The 17,470-nt window shown below is 65.9% G+C and overlaps 1 protein-coding gene across 3 annotated transcripts; it reads right to left on the bottom strand.

Moving 5' to 3' along the window:
• Positions 1-221: 221 nt before the first annotated feature.
• PCNX3 (pecanex 3) lies at positions 222-17,187 on the bottom strand. Of its 3 annotated transcripts, none has more exons than XM_059718373.1 (35): positions 16,933-17,187; positions 15,893-16,089; positions 15,664-15,769; positions 14,847-14,886; positions 14,544-14,639; positions 13,390-14,337; positions 13,069-13,198; positions 12,753-12,922; positions 12,349-12,445; positions 12,049-12,187; positions 11,508-11,668; positions 10,944-11,097; positions 10,801-10,833; positions 10,136-10,307; positions 9,876-9,986; positions 9,635-9,726; positions 9,420-9,529; positions 9,205-9,307; positions 9,022-9,114; positions 8,486-8,636; positions 7,838-7,985; positions 7,288-7,465; positions 6,982-7,090; positions 6,271-6,400; positions 5,849-5,907; positions 5,468-5,683; positions 4,355-4,608; positions 3,239-3,469; positions 2,946-3,049; positions 2,719-2,866; positions 2,335-2,565; positions 1,808-2,082; positions 1,462-1,586; positions 1,023-1,345; positions 222-708 (listed from the first exon to the last, which is right to left on the bottom strand). In XM_059718373.1, the coding sequence occupies exons 1-35, from the start codon at positions 17,083-17,085 to the stop codon at positions 598-600; spliced, it is 5,898 nt and encodes a 1,965-aa protein (XP_059574356.1). In that variant the 5' UTR covers positions 17,086-17,187; the 3' UTR covers positions 222-597. The 3 variants fall into 3 exon arrangements, with proteins under 3 accessions (XP_059574356.1, XP_059574357.1, XP_059574358.1); XM_059718374.1 differs by having other exon boundaries at positions 13,069-13,195; XM_059718375.1 differs by lacking the exon at positions 14,544-14,639.
• Between the last annotated feature and the right edge of the window lie 283 nt (positions 17,188-17,470).

The raw sequence follows: 17,470 nt of genomic DNA, 5'->3' as shown, positions 1-17,470 counted from the left end.
GGGCTGCCACGCTTCTCCCACGTGCCAGGGGGGTGGCTGGCTACATGAGGCTACTTGGGATGGGGGGAATTAGAATATATGAATATTCATGAGGGGGCAGTGCCACCCTCCTCACCCCCCAGCACCCCCTTCCCTCCCACAGCTGGAGGGCACCCAGGCGTCCGGGTCCCGCCCCCCCCCCCCCCAAGCACCCGGGCTGCCCCCCCTTCCCTTCTCACCACTTCCTCCGCCTTTCTTTTTTTCTTAAGTTTTTTAATAGTTTTTTTTTCTTACCAACCAAAAAAAATAATAATAATAAAACAAAATCCCCCCAAACCCCAAAATTGGGGCTCCCCCCCAAACCTGAAAGGAAAAACAAAAGAAATACCTTCCAATCTGCCCCCCAAAGAAGCAAAGAACGGGGGGGAGGGCAGAAGGGGGGGGTCTCCTGCCCCCAGGGGAATATAAGAGGGGAAGGTCTCCTGCCCCTCTGTGGGGTCTCCTGGCCCAGGGCCAGCACAGCTGTCCATGGGCCCCCCCGTATTGCTCAGTCCTGGGGGGGATGGGGTACGGCGGGTCCAGCCCGGGGTGTGGGTGGGAGTGGGCGGCCCCCCAGCCTCAGTACTGATGCTGGAGCAGGGGCTGGGCGGCTGGGCTGTCCTGGGGGAGGGGCGCAGGCTCCGGCGGGGCTCTGGCTGCAGTGCTGGATCCTGGGGGGGTCTCTGGAGGCTGTGGGGAGAAAGACCCAGTGGTTAGAACAGGTATATCCCCAGTGGACCCCCTCCCTGGAGCTTCACAGGGCGGGCATCGGGGATCACGGACCCCCCCCCCCCAGAAGAGCCAGGGGGTATCAAATCTGCCCTGAGGTCAGGCGGCTGCCCCCTCTCCCAGGGGGTGGGGCGTATAGGAGGTTGCAAGGGCCTCAGGCCAGCCCAGGGTGTGATATTGGGGGGGGGGGGTGGCTCAGATACAGCCAAAGAAGTAGATGGAGGGGGGGGGCCCTCACGTCAGCCCAGGAGATCCCCAAAGCAAGGGGGGCTCACCTGTGTGCGGGTGCTGGGGGTGCCCGGGGGGGCTGTGGCACTGGGGGGCGTGGGGGGCCCCCCGTCGCTGCTGTCGCCCCCTCCTCCAGGGCCGCGGCGCCCAGGCAGGCTCCATTTGCCACAGGGCCCATCAGGAGGGCCGGGGGGCCCGGGTGGGGGCCGTGGGGGGGCACTACGCCCGTTCCCTGCCCCCTCAGCACTCCCCGCCTGGCTGCCTGGGAGGCGTGGGGGGGCCGGCGCTCGGGGCGGGGCCTCGCGGCGACTTTCCCCTGCCCCCCGCCCCGGCCAGGATGGCGCTGCGGCAGCTGGGCTGGGCTCTGGGCCTGCAGGGAGGCAGACGAGGGGTTAAAGGGGTCCGGGCTCCCAGCGCCCCCCATTCTCACCCCCAGGCCCACCTCCCCTCGCTGAACTGGGGAGAGCCCGGGTGTTGGGGCAGTACCTGGTTGGGGCTGGCCGGTGGTGCTGGGCGGGTCGTGGGGGTTTGAAGCCCCCGAACCCCCGCCGCAGTCCGAGTCCTCGATGTTGCCCCCGCTGTTGCACCCGGCGCCGCAGCCCTTTTGCAGCCTGGGGGAAGGAAATAGAGGAGGCGGGGGTCAGGGGGGTGGAACCCAGGTGTCCGGCCTCCCTGCCCCTTACCCCCCAAGCCCCCTCCCCGCACAGCCAAGATCGAACCCAGGCATCCCAGCCGCCCCCAACCTCCTAGCAGAGATGGGACCCAGAGATGGGCTCAGGCTGCCTTCCCCTGCACCCAGCTGCCCCTCCAGCGCAGTGCCGCCCGCACCCACCGGTGCCAGGTGCGCAGCAGGCAGTTGGCGATGGCGCGGGGGCTGGGCGGGGGCCCGGCCAGGCGGCGCAGCTGGGCGTGGGGGCCGGCGTAGGAGGTGGTGAGGGGCGAGACGTAGATGGGGTAGCCCACGGGCTGGTCGCACGAGGAGTTCACCATGTTGCGCAGCGCCTGCTTGGCGTTCTGGATGCTGCCGCGCTCCGGGTTGCGGTTGCGCAGGAAAACCAGCTCCTGCTGCTGCCCGGCCCACAGCCCCCGCACGCACTCCCGGTTCACCTGCAGGGGGGACAACGGTGAGACAGGGCCCGGACGCCCGAGTTCACCAGGCCTGCAGGCCTACCATCTGCTCTTGGTTCAACTGCAACGAAGAGCTGACCCTGGGCCTGGACGCCTGGGTTCCTCCCCGCCGCGTTTCACCTGGTTGGGGGAGGGGGGTGAGATGGGGCCAGGATGCCTGGGTTCCACACAGCGCCTGGCATCCAGATGCTGAGCTGGGGCAGGGGGGGCCTGGGCACTGGGGTCCCTCACCTTGATGACGCGGAAGCCGAGGTGGCGGCGGTGCAAGGTCACCACCTTGTACTCATCGGCAGCATCGTCCAGCACGTGGCGCAGGGCCAGCAAAGCGGGCGCGTTGGCCAGGATGGCACCACGCCAGGCCGGGTCACCCTCATGCGAGATCACTAGGCGCTGCTCGTGCCCTGCAATGGCCTCGTACAGCACAGCCGGATCCTCGTACTCGTCTGGTGACGTGAAATGGTCCTGGGGGGGGGGGTGGAGGGAGTCAGCCAGCCCCTCCACCTCGTCTGCAGGTGCCCAGGGGTCTCCCTCGGGAGCACACGTCTCCCCCCCGCCCGCTCTTACTACCTGCCCAGGGAACCCAGGTGTCCAGACTCCCAAGTCCCCACCTCTCACCTGGTGCAGCTTGAGGGCCATGCGCACGCCAGGCGCCACGACGCGGTGCAGCAAGTCCATGTCGGCGAAAACCCACTCGTCACGGGGGGAGGTGATTCGAAAGTCCCCCTTGAACAGGGCATGGAGGCCGTATAGGAAGGGCTCCAGGCTGGGGGAGCAGGGGAGAGTCAGTGGGGGGTGGGGTGGGGTGGGGTGGCGTAGGTTGGGGCGGAGCAGGGGCGTCTCACCTGGCCGACATGCTGTGAGAGGCAGTGCCCAGAGCCCGGCGGCCCAGCACACACAGCCCGAAGCACAGAGTGACCAACGGAGAGTCCCACTCCTTGTCCACGGGCTGCAGAGACCAGAGCAGGCAGGTAAGGGGCTGGGAGCGGGAGCAGGAGAGGAGCCAGGCGTCCAGGCTCCCAGCCAGCCCCCTGCTCCCACCCCCAGCTCCACTCCCCTCCCAGAGGAGCCAGGCGTCTGGGCTCCTGCTCTTGCTCCCCGCCCAGCGCAGGAGAGGAGCCAGGCGTCCGGGGCGCACCGTGGGGCACTGGGCGGCACAGTGCTGGATCCAGGCCAGGTGCGCGTGGCGGAAGGCGGGCAGCGTGAGGCCGGCCGCGCGGGCATCGTAGTCCTCGTCGATGTTGGGATTGAAGGTGGGGTCGGTATCGACGTAGCCGGGCGCCACAGCGCCGCGCAGCCCCTCACGGATGCCCTCGTGCCGCAGCCAGTCCTCCAGCTTGGGCGACCGCGTCACATAGTAGATGATGCTCTGGGGGGCCGGCGCGGAAGGGGGGGATGAGCGCACCCGGGGCAGCATCCCCCGGGAGCTCTCCTGGGACTGGGCCTAAGCTCCGCCCCTCAATGCCAGTCTCAGCCCTGCCCACAAGCCCAGGCTCCGCCCACTCCTAAGACTCCACGCCCACACACTGCCCCCTCCAGTGCAACAGGTTCTAGCCCCACCCCCAACTCCAGCCCCACAACAAGGCCCCACCCCTTCCACACAAGAAGGGTCTAGCCCCGCCCTCTCCAGCCTGGGCTCCACCCCAAACCCAGACCCCACCTCTTTCCCAAGACTCCACCCTCCCCAGGCTCCGCCCCTTCTTGCACAGGGAATCTTAGCCCCACCCCCTCCAGCCCAGGCCCTGCTCCACATGCCCTACCGCACTCATTTCCCAAGACCCCATTCTCCTCCACCCTCTCCAATCCAGGCCCCACCCCCTTTCCCAAATCCTTCTCTAGGCTCCACCCCTTACACAGCCATGGAGATCCTAGCCTCTCCCCCTCCAGCTCAGACCCCACCCCCTGCCCCAAGCCCCTCCCTCCACCTAGCTCCACCCTTTCAACCAAAGTATTAGCCCTGCCCCCTCGCCAGGTTCAGGCCCCACCCCCAAAACCTCATGCCCCACCCCATCCCAGGTCCCACTTGCCCTAAGCCAGGGGTGGGCAAATTTTATCCAACCCGCGGAGCCCCTAAAAAATGTAGAAAATTAATATTTATCTGCCCCTGGCTGCCTGTCATGAGGCCCTCGATGGCGTGCCAAAACTCAGCAAGTGGCCCTCTGCCCGAAATAATCGCCCACCCCTGCCCTAGGTTCTCCACGTCCACCCAAGGAGCTCCAAGCCCCTCCCCCCAGCCCAGACCCCGCCCCCTGACCTTGACGTAGTAGGTGATGAGGACCTTGCGGAGGTCGTAGACCTGCAGCATGGAGGCAGCGTTGTTGTCGCTGATGCTGTAGCCCTCCAGCACGTACTTGGTGGCGGCCACCTCCCAGGCCAGCCAGCGCTGCCCGAAGGCCGCATTAAAGGACAGCACGTGGGGCAGGTGTCCTGGCTCGCAGCAGCAGCAGCCCTCGTCCTCCTCCACCCCCTCCGTGATGGCCTCCACCTCCCGCTGCTGGCAGTATGTGCCTAGGGGCAGAGGTGGGTGTCACACGGGGCTGGGGAGACAGGGACGCAGCTGATGCTGGGGTGGGTAGTGGTGGCAGCTGAGTGGAACAGAGATGCGGCTGCCTTGGCAGGGGGGAAGCTTTGGGCACTGGGGATGTGGCGCTGAAATGCAGCTGGCTCTGGGGCGGGATGCATCAGTGGCCAAGTAGAGCAGATGCAGCCGGCTCTGGGGCGGGGCAGGAGCTGGGGGTACAAAGCTGGCCGCTGGGGTGCAGCTGCCTCTGGGGTAGGGGGTGTTGGCAACTGAGCAGAAGTGAGATGCAGCTGCCTCTGGTGTGGGGCCTTGGGCACTGGGGACGTGGGGCTGAAACGCGGCTGGCTCTGGGGTGGGATGTGTCAGCAGCTAAGTAGAACAGATGCAGCTGGCTCTGGGGTAGGGTGTGGAAGCTGGGATATAGGGCTGAAATGTAGCTGGCTCTGGAGTGGAAAGAGCCAGCAGCTGAGCAGAACATGCAGTTGGCTCTGCGGGACATCAGGGCTGGGGAGATGAGGATGCGGCCGGCTCTGGTGGGCATCAGGACCAGGGATACAGGGATGCAGCTGGCTCTGGGGGGAGGTTTTAGGACCAGGGATACAGGGATGTGGCTGGCTCTGGGGGCGCTGGCGCTGGGGATACAGGGTTGCAGCGGGCTCTGGGGGGAGGTTTTAGGACCAGGGATACAGGGATGTGGCTGGCTCTGGGGGCGCTGGCGCTGGGGATACAGGGTTGCAGCGGGCTCTGGGGGGAGGTTTTAGGACCAGGGATACAGGGATGTGGCTGGCTCTGGGGGCGCTGGCGATACAGGGTTGCAGCTGGCTCTGGGGGGCGCCAGGCACTCACCGCGGAACTCAAGGCCACGCAGCTGGAAGGTGACAAGCCCGTTGCCAATCTCGATGAGGTGCACCAGGGCATTGAGGTAGTCAGAGGCTAGGATGAAGCAGTCACCGGCCGCGTAGTTGCCCCACCGCCCCAGCAGCAGGTCCCCGCACAGCGTCTGCTGCAGCGACCGCGTCAGGTGCTCGTAGAAGATGGAGTTCAGATTGTTGTCATCCGCCCCTGTGGCCAGGCAAGGGTTAAATGGGGGGGGGTGCTTGGCCCAGGCTGGCCCTGATGCCTCCTGGGAAGCTAAGCAGGATCCAGCAAGGTCAGTTTGTGGATGGGAGACCACTGATAGCACACCAATGATACCACACTGGTGGCTCGATGGGGACCCCTACTCACCGGGGTTACGGTCCAGCTGGGTGGCCAAGCGGGTATTGGAGTGGTCGACCCTCTTTGTGCTGAGGGGGGGGAAGAGAGATGAGTTAACACTGCCCCCTCTTCCCCCACCCCAGTCACCAGCCCAGACAGAAGGAGCTGCGGGGGGGGGGGTCCTCACACAGGGAGGTGGGAGCAGGCCCAGCCCAGCTGCGGGACCTCAGAGGGAGAGACAAGCCCAGGGTGTGTTTATGCAGCCCTGGCTATTGGGGGGGAGGAGGGGGGTCTCCAGTTCACTGCTACGAGGTGCCCAGTTCTGGGGAGGAGGGAATTTGGGGGGGTCCTCATTTCAGAGGGGACCACACCTGCAGCAGAGGGCCTACCCACCTGTGCAGGATTTGTGGAACAGGGAGCGAGGTGGAGGGGGCCCGGGGACCCCAACTCACTTGTAGTCGCGTTCCCAGAACTTGAGGGGCCGCGCGTAGGACATGAGGAAGACGGCGCTGCCCAGCAGGGGTGTCAGCGGGGCCGAGAAGATGGCAGCCAGCGCAGCTTGCACAAACAGCATGGCCGAGTCTGCAGGGGGGGCGGTCAAGGAAACAACCGGGGGGGTGGAAGCCCCCCATGCACCCCCACAGGCAGGACTGGGACCCTGCACTGGCAGAAACCCTCTGACACCAGAGAGACGTAGCTAGATCCCCCCCAACCATCCCAAACCATAGCCCTACCCTCCTCCCCCACACGCCACTGAGGCACAGACCCCCCAGGATCCCCCCCCAACACACCCCACTGGGACACAGACTTCCTAGGGCCCTCCCCAGCTGGACCCTCAACACCCCCCGAGGTAGAGACTCTCCACAGACCCCCCAACCCCAAACCACAGCTGAACCCCCCCTCCCCTGCAGTACCTCCACGATGCTTCCCCAGCCTGACACCCCCAAACCCCAGTGGGACCCCACACGTCCACAGGTGCATGGGACCGCCCCAAGACACCCTCACATCCCTCAGGGGCATGGAAACCCCCAATAAGGCTGCCCTCAAACTGCAGCCCCCAACCTGCCTCATGCAAACCGACTGCTTGGGGACGTGGACTTCCAGACCCGCCCCCCAGTCAGGCCCTCCAAGCTCCCCCCAGACCCTGGCGACAGGCAGGATACGGGGCACGGCAAAGGGCTGGGCGAAGGCGTGGAAGGCAGAGCCCCAGGTGATCTGCCAGGGCGCGATGTAGGTGAGCACGAAGCGCAGCTTGTACAGCAAGTCCCACAGCTGTTGGGAGGGAAGGGGGTGGGGGGTCAGCACGGTGCCCAGACACGTGGGTTCCCCCCAGCTCAAGGAATAAAGCGAGGGCTGGGGGGTGAGAGCCGGGGGGGGTACTGATAACCCGGATGCCTGGGTTCTCTCCCTGCTGTAGGAGGGAGTGAGGCATGGAGGGTGTGTGTGTGGGGTGGAGACCCCCGCCCCACCTTGCTGCAGACGATGGACATGAGAAAGTAGTCGAGCACGAAGCCCTCAGTGCAGCGGGGACAGTCGAAGCGGAAGAAGAGGACGGTGAGGCCGAGGGTCACGCACTGCTGGGGGGGGCAGCAGAATGCTCCGCGCAGGAGCTTCATCCCTGCCACGGTCAGCAGCAGGGCACGGCAGCTGTGGGCACAGGGGGGGGTGAGATGGGGGCCAGGACCCCCAAACCGCCCCTGCAATCACCCAACCCCTCCAATTGGACCCCCAGCCAGACACTGATCCCCCCACCCCCCTGACTGACCCCCACCTCAGCTTGTCCCTCCCCCCCCCCCCACACCTCTGGACTCCTCTTTGCCCAGGCGGAGGCACATACAGTGGGGAGCCCCTTCCCTGCTGTGTTAGTATTAAGCTGCCCCCCAAGAACAAAGGAAAAGACAGGGACAACTGAGATAGGCCCGTTTGAGGCTCCGGTCCCAGGACTGGGCCCTGAGCACCCCCCCCAGGCAGGGGTGGGGGGCAAGGAGCCGCGGGGTGGGCAGGTGTGGGGGTACCTACTAGAGGCAGGGGGTGCCGGGCTGGGGGGCGCTGGCAGCCTGGGCGTCCAGGGTGAGAGCGTAAAGGACCACAGCCGGGTACAGCGCATACTTCTCCGCACACTGCAGCCAGACGTACAGCTTCTCAAACCACATCAGCTGGGCCGCACCTGGGAGGGGGGCAATGCCGGCATCAGGGCTGGAGACACAAGGCCCCATGCTGGGGCACGGCCAGCTCTGGGGCAGGGGGCTGAGTATAACAGAGATGCAGCTGCCTCTGGGATGGGACCTTGAAAAATGGGCATGCAGGGCTGAAATGTGGCTGCCTCTGGGGTAGGGGGTGTCAGCAGCCAAGTAGAACAGAGGCAGCCGACTCGGGGGGGGGGGGGTCTGTGCTGTGGCTGGCTCTGGGGTGGGTTGTGGTGGCAGCTGAGTAGAACGGATGCAACCAGCTCTGGGGTGGGGCAAGGGCTGGCGGTACAAAGCCAGTCACTGGAATGCAGCTGGTTCTGGCGTGGGGGGCGTCAGCAGCTGAGAAGAACAGAGACATACATAGCTGCCTCTAAGGTGGGGCCTTGGGTAATGGGGCTGCAATGCAGCTGGCTCTGGGGTGGGACATGTCAGCAGCCAAGTAGAACAGCAGCAGCCAGCTCAGCGGAGGGACACTCACCGCGCACTTCGAACTGGCTGTACTCATGGGGCTTCAGCACCGGCACAGCGAGGCAGACCCAGGGCAGCTGCTTGCGGAGCTGGGGCAGCAGGTAGTGGGCGAGGAAGCCGACCAGCCCAGCTAGGGCATACAGCACGTAGCCCAGCACCGACTGGGGGGCCGGGGGGCAGGGGTCAGAGATGCCCCCTCCTGGCTCACAGGAGACTGGCCCCAGACCCTGCCCCAAGACCCTCGCGCACCCCTGAGACCTTTACACTCCCCACTTCACCCCCCCCCCCGAGATCCTCTCACACCCCGCCATATCCTAGTGGCCCCTCCAAGACCCTCACATCCCCCTATACACCCTGGCCCTTCTGAGACCCTCTCACCCCCCATGCACCCCGAGATCCTTTCACACACCCCCATATCCTACCAGCCCCTCCAAGACACTCCCCCATGGAGCACCCCTCTCCACACCCTGCGTGCCCCAAGACTTCCCTCCAGCCCTGAGAGGGGAATGGGGTTTGAGGGGAGAGCAGGGGGCTGGGAGTCCGCACCTTGAGGGCGATGAAGACAGTGCTAGCACTGATGGCGAAGGTGAGCACGGCGATGACCACGCACATCACCAGGTCCGAGTAGAGGATCTCCCGCTGTGGGGGGAGTGGCCGTCAGGGGCGCAGGCATCCTGGGGGGCCCTTCTCCTCCCAAAACTGCCACCCCAGCCTCCATCCCCTGCTCACCACGGAGCTGCGCAGCTTCTCGGGCAGGGGGTCCTGCACGCCGGGGGGGCTCTCGGGGCTGCGGTTCTCGAACTCTGGGAACAGCTTGGCACGGACCAGGGACCTGGGGGGGTGGGGGAGAGGTCAGCTGGGCAGGATACCACCCCCCACACTCCCACCCCCTTCCCAGAGCTGGAGAGAACCCAAGTCCGGCCCCCCAGCCCCCGGGCACTGACCAGAGCACGGTGGGGTCACTGCTCTGGCGGCTGAGGTGGTAGCAGAGGGCGACCAAGAGACCACAGAACACAGAGAACAGGATGGGCACATGCTGGTCACTCCACGGCGCCTGGAGGGATGAGGGGGGGAGCAGGGTGAGTCTAAACCCTGGGGCCAGGTCCCCCTTCCCAGCTCCCCTTCCCTATCCGCATCCAGGATCAGGACCCCCCAGTACCTTGATGGCGCCGAGGCAGAATCCGTAGAGGAAGGTGGCGACAAGGAGACTGCGCAGGAGGCTATACAGGGCTGAGAGGGGGCTGGTGGCAGCTGGGGGGGCAGGAAGAAGGCAAGGTCACTACCAGGGGCTTCCCAGCCCCCACTCCCCACCCAGAGCTGGAAAGAAGCCAGGTGCCCAGGCTCCCAGCCCCCCTGCTCTCGCTCCCAGCACTGCAGAGAACCCTGGTGTCCGGGCTCACCCGTGCCCCCGAAGAGGTGCATGTCCAGCTGCTCCAGGACGTACATGAGACAAGTGTTGACCTGGGGCAGGAGTCCAAGAAGGAAGACGATGGGAAAACAGAGGGTGAAAACTGCAGGGGGGAGAAAAGGGGTCAAGCAAGGCCCCCGGGACCCCTTCAGCTCCCCAAATCCAGGCTGAAGTCACCCCCCTGCACTGCCGCTTCCAGGTTCCCCCCTCTGGCTGAGGGGTTCCAGGTTGGATGGAGGGAGCCTCACTCACCAGTGGTGGCATCACGGGCAGCCTGGAAGAAGCCAGGGGAGAAGAGGGCCAGGCCGTAGAGGGTAGCAGGGGGCAGGGGTGGGGCACGGGCGCACAAGTCCAGCCCCCAGATGACAATACAGGCCACGCAGAAGTAGACAGGACGGCTATAGGCAATGATCCAGTTGTGACCCTGTGGGGGGGGAAGGGGGGGGCAGCAGGGTCAGAGGGGCTGGCACTGCCCCCTCCTGCCCCCCAGTGTGTGTTGGGGCTGTTAGGACCCAGCGCTGGGATGCAGCCAGCTCCAGAGGGCATTGGGTCTGGGGAGATGGGTCTGGGGTGGGCTGTGCTGGCAGCCAAATAGCACAGATGCAGCCAGCTCTGGGGTGGGGCAGGGTCTGGGGACACAAAAGCTGAGCACTGGGGTGAGCCAGCTCTGAGGTGGCGGATGTCAGGGGCTGGGCAGAACGGAGACGTGGCTTCCTCTCGAACACAGCCTCAGGCATTGGGGTCATGGGGCTGAAATGCGGGTGGCTCTGGGATGGGACATGTCAGCAGCTGAGTAGAACAGATGCAGCCGGCTCTGGGGGGCGCTGGGGCTGGGATATGGGGCCCCTTGCTGGGCTGCGGCTGGTTCTGGGGTGGGGATACCAGACCCTCCGTGGTGAGCCCCGTCGGTCACTCACGTGCATGGGAGACGCGGCGTCAGGCTGGACACTCTAGAAGACAAAGCAAGAAGGGCTCAGGCCCCAGTGGTGGGGGAAGGGGCAGACTGAGGGCACCTAGGTGGGCAGAGGCTGCCAGGGAGGTAGGCAGGGGGAGGTCTCACCTTGAGCAGTGAGTACTGACAGCTAGCGATGACCACGCAGAACTGGAAGACCCAGATGTCCCTGAAGAAGCCCTGAAGCAGCAGCAGGTAGCCCAGAAAGGCCACCAGGACCACCAGAGCGACCACAAAGACATTCTCCATCACCCCCCGGTGCCTACAGGGCCAGAGAGGGGGGGTCAGGGACCAGCAGGGACCCCCTAAATGTGGACTGGGAAGAGGAGGCTGCTTGCTGAGATGTGGCTGGCTCTTGGGGGCATCAGGGCTGTGGACGTAGGGCTGGGGCTAGACAAGGGGTCAGGACTCGGGATTTGGAGCCGAGACCAGCTCTTGTGAGGAGTCAGGGCCAGGGTCCCTGGCTATGGGTAGGAGTCAGGGCTGGGGTAGAGAGCTGTCCCTGGTTCTAGTGGGGACAGAGCTGGGGCTGGCTCTAGGGAGCTCAGGGCTGAAGGTACAGGGCTGCAGCTGGCTCTGGGCAGTTGGGCCAGGGCGTGGGAGACAGGGCCTTTCACTGGGATGCGGCCAGTTCTGGGGGGCCATTGGGGCTGGGGTACGGGGGCCACTGACCGGTCGAGCAGGGCCAGCAGGGCAAGGCGGTCGTAGCGCACCCGCACCCAGCGCCCAGGCAGTAGCCAGTACTTGTAGCAGTGCCGGGGGCGGCCGCGCTCCTCCATCATCAGCGCGTGCTCCTGTGACTCGTGCAGAGACTCCTGGTCCAGCAGGTCGAACTGCAGGGAGGGGGTGGGGGAGTCAGCAATCGTCACAGCCCCCCCGAGGCCCATCCAGTGCCCCCCACTTCCCCACCCTACCACACAGACCCACCCACCTGGCTGACAGCGCCTCTACTCCAAGCCTGAGACCTGCCTCCCTGCTCTCACCCCCCAGCCCCACTCCCCTTCCAGAGCTGCAGAGAACCCAGGTGTCCGGGCTCACAACTGCCCCTGCTTTCTCCCAGAGCTGAAGGGAACCCGGGCATCCAGGACGCCAGCTCTTCCCAGCTCGTCCCCTGACCCAGAGCCCCGGAATCCACTCAGCCCCTGCCTCCTCCACCCCCTGGACCCACAATTGCCCCCCTCCCGCCAGTCCCCCAGGCAAGGCCCCCCCTCACCTCGGGGATCTCCAGAGGGACGCGCCGCACCTGCATCCCCTGAAGCACCACAGGCCGGGGCTGGAGCAGGGCCAGGCCGGGTCCCCCACCCTCGGCCACCTCTGTTGAGTTGAAGCTGGATGAGTGCGAGTGCCGGTCCCTGCAGAAGACGGGGGTCATTAAGGTCGAGGGGTAGACCCCAGACATAGCACCCCTGCTGGCTGCTACCCTACCTCCAACGAAACACCGCCTACTGCTGAAAGACTGGTGTGCTATATACACTCTCCCACCCACTTCCAAACCCCCCTGACCCTCACTCACCAAGCACTGTTCCCTGTGTGCTCGGCACCAACCTGCTGCCCCATGGGGTTCTCATACCCGCCACCTGCCAGGCCAAAGGTGTAGGAGCGCCGCACACCTGTGGGGAGATGGGAGGGGGCACTGAGGGGGAGGGGGTGCCAGGCCCTGGCCCCGGACCCCACACCCTCCCCCAGAGCCCTGATAGAAGGGAAAGTCCCAGGCATGTAGGGGACTGTGGGTCAGGAGTGAGGGGCACCAGAAGAGCTGGGGGGGGGGGGGGGGGGGGGGCAGAGGCTATGGGTTGGAAATGAGGGACACCAGGCATTGGGAAGGGGGGAGCAGGGGGCTGCGGGTTGTGAGCGAGGGGCATCACCCAGGCTGGGGGGGTCCATGCCAGGGAAGCCTTCCCCCCCAACCCCGCTCACCGCTCTCGTCATAGAAGTAGTGTACGGCACCCTCAGAAGTGTCATCAAAGGTGCAGGCCTCATGGATGGCACCGCGTGGCAGCAGCAGCGAGCTGGCGAACTGCAGGGCCGAGGGCAGCGTCAGTGCCCGCCCATGAGAGGCTGCCCGGCCCCGGTGCAGGTCCTGCAGGCTGGGGGGGCAGGGAGGGGGAAGGAGGGAGACAGAAGGACGTCAGCCAGAGACTGGGGGATGGGAGACTGTGGGTTGGGAGTGAAGGGCACCAGCAGGGCTAGGGGAGCAGGGGGCTGCAGGTTGGGAGTGTGGGGCACTGTTTACCTGGGTGGCGACCCCATGACGGAGGAGGGGGGTGTGGGGTTGCTGCCTGCATTGTGCCGCCGCCGCATGGCCTGGGAGCGCCGCACGCTGCTGGCTCTCTCCCGCCGGCTCTCATCCCCACCTGGCCCTGCTGTAGGGAGACAAGGGATGAGCCAGAGTTTGGGATCAGAGCTCTTCTGGTGCCCTGCCCCCCTCCGCCCCGCCAGAGCCATGGAAGGGCTGATGTCACAAACAGACCAGGCCACAGCTCCCAGCAACCCCATCCCCAGACCCCCCCCCCCCCAATATCGGTCTTTCCCAGCTTAGGTTGGGTAGACTCACCTCCGCCCACGGCACCCTCATCCATCAGCTCTCCGCGCCAGCCTGGCTGGTTGGCCCCAGGTCCCCCGGGTTCAGGGGGGGCCTCTAGGTCAGCCTTGGCCAGGCCAGGCGGGGGCAGTGGAGGCGGTGGCAGCGAGGGGGCTGTGGCTGTGGCGGGGGGCCCTGGGCCAGCACCATCCAAGCTGAGCACGCGGGCGTGGGTCTTCGCGGCCCGGGGCCCATAGCGGGTGGCCGCAGGGGCCTCGGTCTCTGGAGAGTAGCAGGAGGTGGAAGAGGAGCTGTCAGAGCTGTAGGGGCGCTGGGAGCGCAGGCTGGAGTCCTCACTGCCCTCACTGGAGTCCTCGTCCTCCGTGAACGCCCCTCCAGGCTCCAGGCTCCGGCCTCCAGGTCTCCGGCGCCGACGTCCACTTGGTTTCCCCCGCCGCAAGGCCAGCTCCTTGGGCCTCACCACGGGCTCAGCCGGCGGTGGAGGAGAGCGGGGCAGGTCTCCGTCTGAGGGGGGCTCCGTGTCGCTGCCAGCGGGGGGTGCTGGGACCCGCCCAGGGGGGCTGTCCAGCTGGGTGGAGTGGGTCTGCTCGCTGCGGTAGCTGCTGCGGGTGCTGGGCGTCTCCTTGTCAGTGCCACTGAAGCAGCTGTCAGAGGAGCCGGCCTGTGGGGGAGGAGGGTGCTCGGGGCCCGGCCCCTCCAGGGGCCGGTAGCGGGGTCCTCCGGGCAGTGCCAGGCTCAGGAAACTTTGGCTCAGGCCACCAGGCAGCAGGGGGCTGGGGGGAGCCTCGACGGGGCTCTCGCCTGTCCAGCGGCTCCCTGGGGAGGGCTCCGAGGAGTCTGTGCTGGGCGCTGAGGAAGGGGCTGGAGGGAGGGGCTGGAGAAGAGGGTCCGGAGGTGCAGGGGTAGGGGGTGCGTTGCCGGAGGGACCCCCGGGCAGGCCATCGGGGGGGGAGTCACCAACTGCAAGGGGAGAGAAAGGGAAAGAGCAGTTATCCACCTCAGACGTCCAGGCTCCCAGCCCCCCTGCTCTCACCCTCCACTCCCAGAGCTGAGCTGAAACCCAGGCATCTAGCTCCCCTCCAAGACCTGGTTCCCATGCTGCTGTCTATCTGCACCCCCAAAGGGACAAGCCCCCCTCAGATCCCCCAGTGCCCCCCAGCCCATACTGGGGTCATCTTGCTGGCGGCGCTTTAGCAGTGCGCGGTCGGCCGAGGTGACGATGACGTTGTTGCTCCCCTGGGCCCTCACCAGCTCCTTGATGTCTGCCGGATGGACAGACAAATGCCCGGGGTCAAGGGTGGTGGTGGGGGGACCCCAGCAGGCCCTGACCATGGGGTAACCCAGCCCACGCTAAAGGCCCCTCAAGGAGCCTTATAGGTGGGGAGCAGGTACCCCATGTCTGCGGCCAGGCAGGGCAGCACTGATGGAGGCACCACCTTCCCCTCTGCCCTTGCCAGTGCCCCACTCACCTCGTCGGGCTCCAGCATCTTCCAGGTGGGGCAGCAGCTCCTGGGGGGAGACAGGCAGATACAGGGGGGTTCAATGCTGGCCCCTGAGCCCCCGTGTGCCCCAAGGCCCAATTATCTAGCACAAATAAACTCCTAAATGCATCGTGCGAGTACCAAGTCTCAGTCCTGCCCCTCCAATGGCCCACAGAGATCTGCACAGTGCAATTGCTTGCGAGGCTGCAGCTAGCTCTGGAGAGGCATTGAAGCTGGGAAAAGGGGGTTTGTCGCTGGACTGCAGCCCGCTCTGGGGGGTGGGGTAAGCATAACAGACAAGGCAACCTCTGGGGTGGGGCCTTGAGCAGTGGAAACACGCCGCTGAACTGTGGCTGGCTTTGGGATGGGATGTGTCAGCTGCTGAGTAGAACAGAAGCAGACAGCTCTGGGGCACATCAGGGCTGGAGATCCAAGTTTGTGCTGCAGCTGGCTCTGGGGTAGGCTGTGCTGGTAGGCTGAGTATAACAGATGCAGCCAGGTCTGGTGCGGAGCAGGGACTGGGGATACAAAGCCAGGTACTGGGGTGCAGCTGGCTCTGGGAGGGCATCTGGGCTGGGGAGACAGGCCTGTGCTGCAGCTGGCTCTGTGGTGGGCTGTGCTGCCAGCCCAGTATAACAAATGCAGCTGGCTCTGGGGGGCATTGAGATAGAGACCCTGATGTTCTTTGCCACTGCTGTCTCCTGAGAGAGGACTCGCAGCGACGTATGCTGTTCACTTCCAGACTGCAAAGCTAAGGCAACCCGCGCCTCTTCTCCCGTCTTCCTCGTACCCACCCTGGACTCACCATGACTTGGTTGAAGCCAAAGACGGAGTGCTGGGAGCTACAGCGCACGGGCGGCGTGGAGCTGGCCTTCCTGAACACCGTCATCTCAACGCTCCCACCCGGGTCCCTGCAGGGAGAGGCAGCGTCACCCACTTGGCAGCACCTCTCCCCAGAGGCAGCCACACCCCAGGGAGGAACCCCATCCCCCCAGACTCCGATGGGCCCCACCTGGGGAACCCAGAAGACCCACCTGGGCATGTTGCCATCATCGCCCGCATCCCCCTCCTCGGCCTTGGCCCCGTCGGGCAGCACAGCGCCTCCTTTCTCCACGATCTCGCCCTGGTCGAACATGGTGTGCAGCCGGTAGTTGACAGTCTTGATGATGGTGAAGAAGACGCCGACCACGGCACAGTACATACCGGCCACCAGCCTGCTGGGGGGCAGCACCTGCGGAGAGATGGACCGCCGCCGTCAGGGAGTGGTGAGGAGGTCCCAGCACTCCCACCCCGATAGTCTCCCAGTTTGACCCCCCATCCCCACTCTGCCAAAGCTGGAGAGAACCCAGGCATCCGGGATCTCACCCCACCACTGCTTTAAGCTCCCAGAGCCCACCCCCCTCCAAGAGGACAGGGAAAACACAGGTATCCGGGCTCCCTGCACCCCCACTTCCACCCCGCCAGCTTCTACTCTTCTCCCAGAGCCGGGAAGATCCCAGGTGTCTGGGCGCAGGCTCTCAGCATCAGCTGCTTGGACAACCCAGACGCCACTCACCCGCCAGAAAAGAGAAAGAACCCAGGTGGTGTCCCAGCTCCCAGCCCCCCAGACCCCACTTCCCCAGCTGGAGAGACCCCAGGCATCTTGGTTCCCAGCTTCTGCTCCCCACCGACCCCACTGCTGGAGCTGGGCAGCACCCAGACATCCGGGCTCCCCGGCTTTCCTGCTCTTACCCCTCCAACACCCCCCCCCCCCAAGTGTACGGAGAACCCAAGTGTCCGGGCTCCTGGCCCAACTCCTCCAACGACCCCCACGGCCCCAACCCAGAAAAAAATGTACCGTGGATCTGCACCAAGCCCCTGCTTTTCCCCTCCCAGATCCATGCCTCAGTCTCCCTCCACCAAGACCCCCCTCCCCATTCCCAGATCCATGCCTCAGGTGCCCCCCCCGTGCCTCAGTTTCCCTGCACCAAGCCCCTCTCTCCCAGACCCGCGCCTCACTTTCCGCCCCCCTTTGTCGGCTGCTGGAGACCAGGAGAAGAGGGGCGCCACGGGGAGGGGGCGCCCGGGGCCTTACCATGTAGAGCAGGAAGGGGAGGACGAGCAAGAAGAGCCAGGCGTAGAGGTGGAAGCAGTTGGAGAAGGTGCTCTGGTGCGGGTCGAAGAACCAGCCGCCCGTCAGGGAGGCCCACACGCCCTGGCGCAGGATCTGCAGCACCTGGGAGCCCATGGCCGGGGCCCCCCGCCCCCTCGGGGATCTCCTCTGACCCGCCCGCCCCGGCCGGGACCCTCATCCAGGCAGCTGCCCAGCCCCCGCTCCCCCCTCCTGGCGCCTTCCCCTCCCCCCCAACCCCACTGCCCCGGGGGCGGGGGCAGGGCACCCCTGGGTGATGAACGCCCCCCCTCGCTCACGCCATGGTGACCCCAGGGAGGGCTGGGGGGGGCAGGGGCCTGGGGGCAAGCACCCGGGGGGGCCCAGCCAAGGGGAGGCCTAGGGGGGCACAGGCAGGGCCGAGGGGGGGGTCCCTAAACCTCAGGGGGGAGGAGGGGGGTCCCCAAAGGCGCGGGACAAGCGCAGGCTGGCCAAAGTCTGGTTCACTTCCGGGGTCAGAGGT

Source organism: Alligator mississippiensis, chromosome 15 (genome assembly GCF_030867095.1).
Source record: "Alligator mississippiensis isolate rAllMis1 chromosome 15, rAllMis1, whole genome shotgun sequence".
In the NCBI taxonomy this organism is placed as follows: Eukaryota; Metazoa; Chordata; order Crocodylia; family Alligatoridae; genus Alligator; species Alligator mississippiensis.
This window is presented reverse-complemented; position numbering and strand designations above follow the sequence as displayed.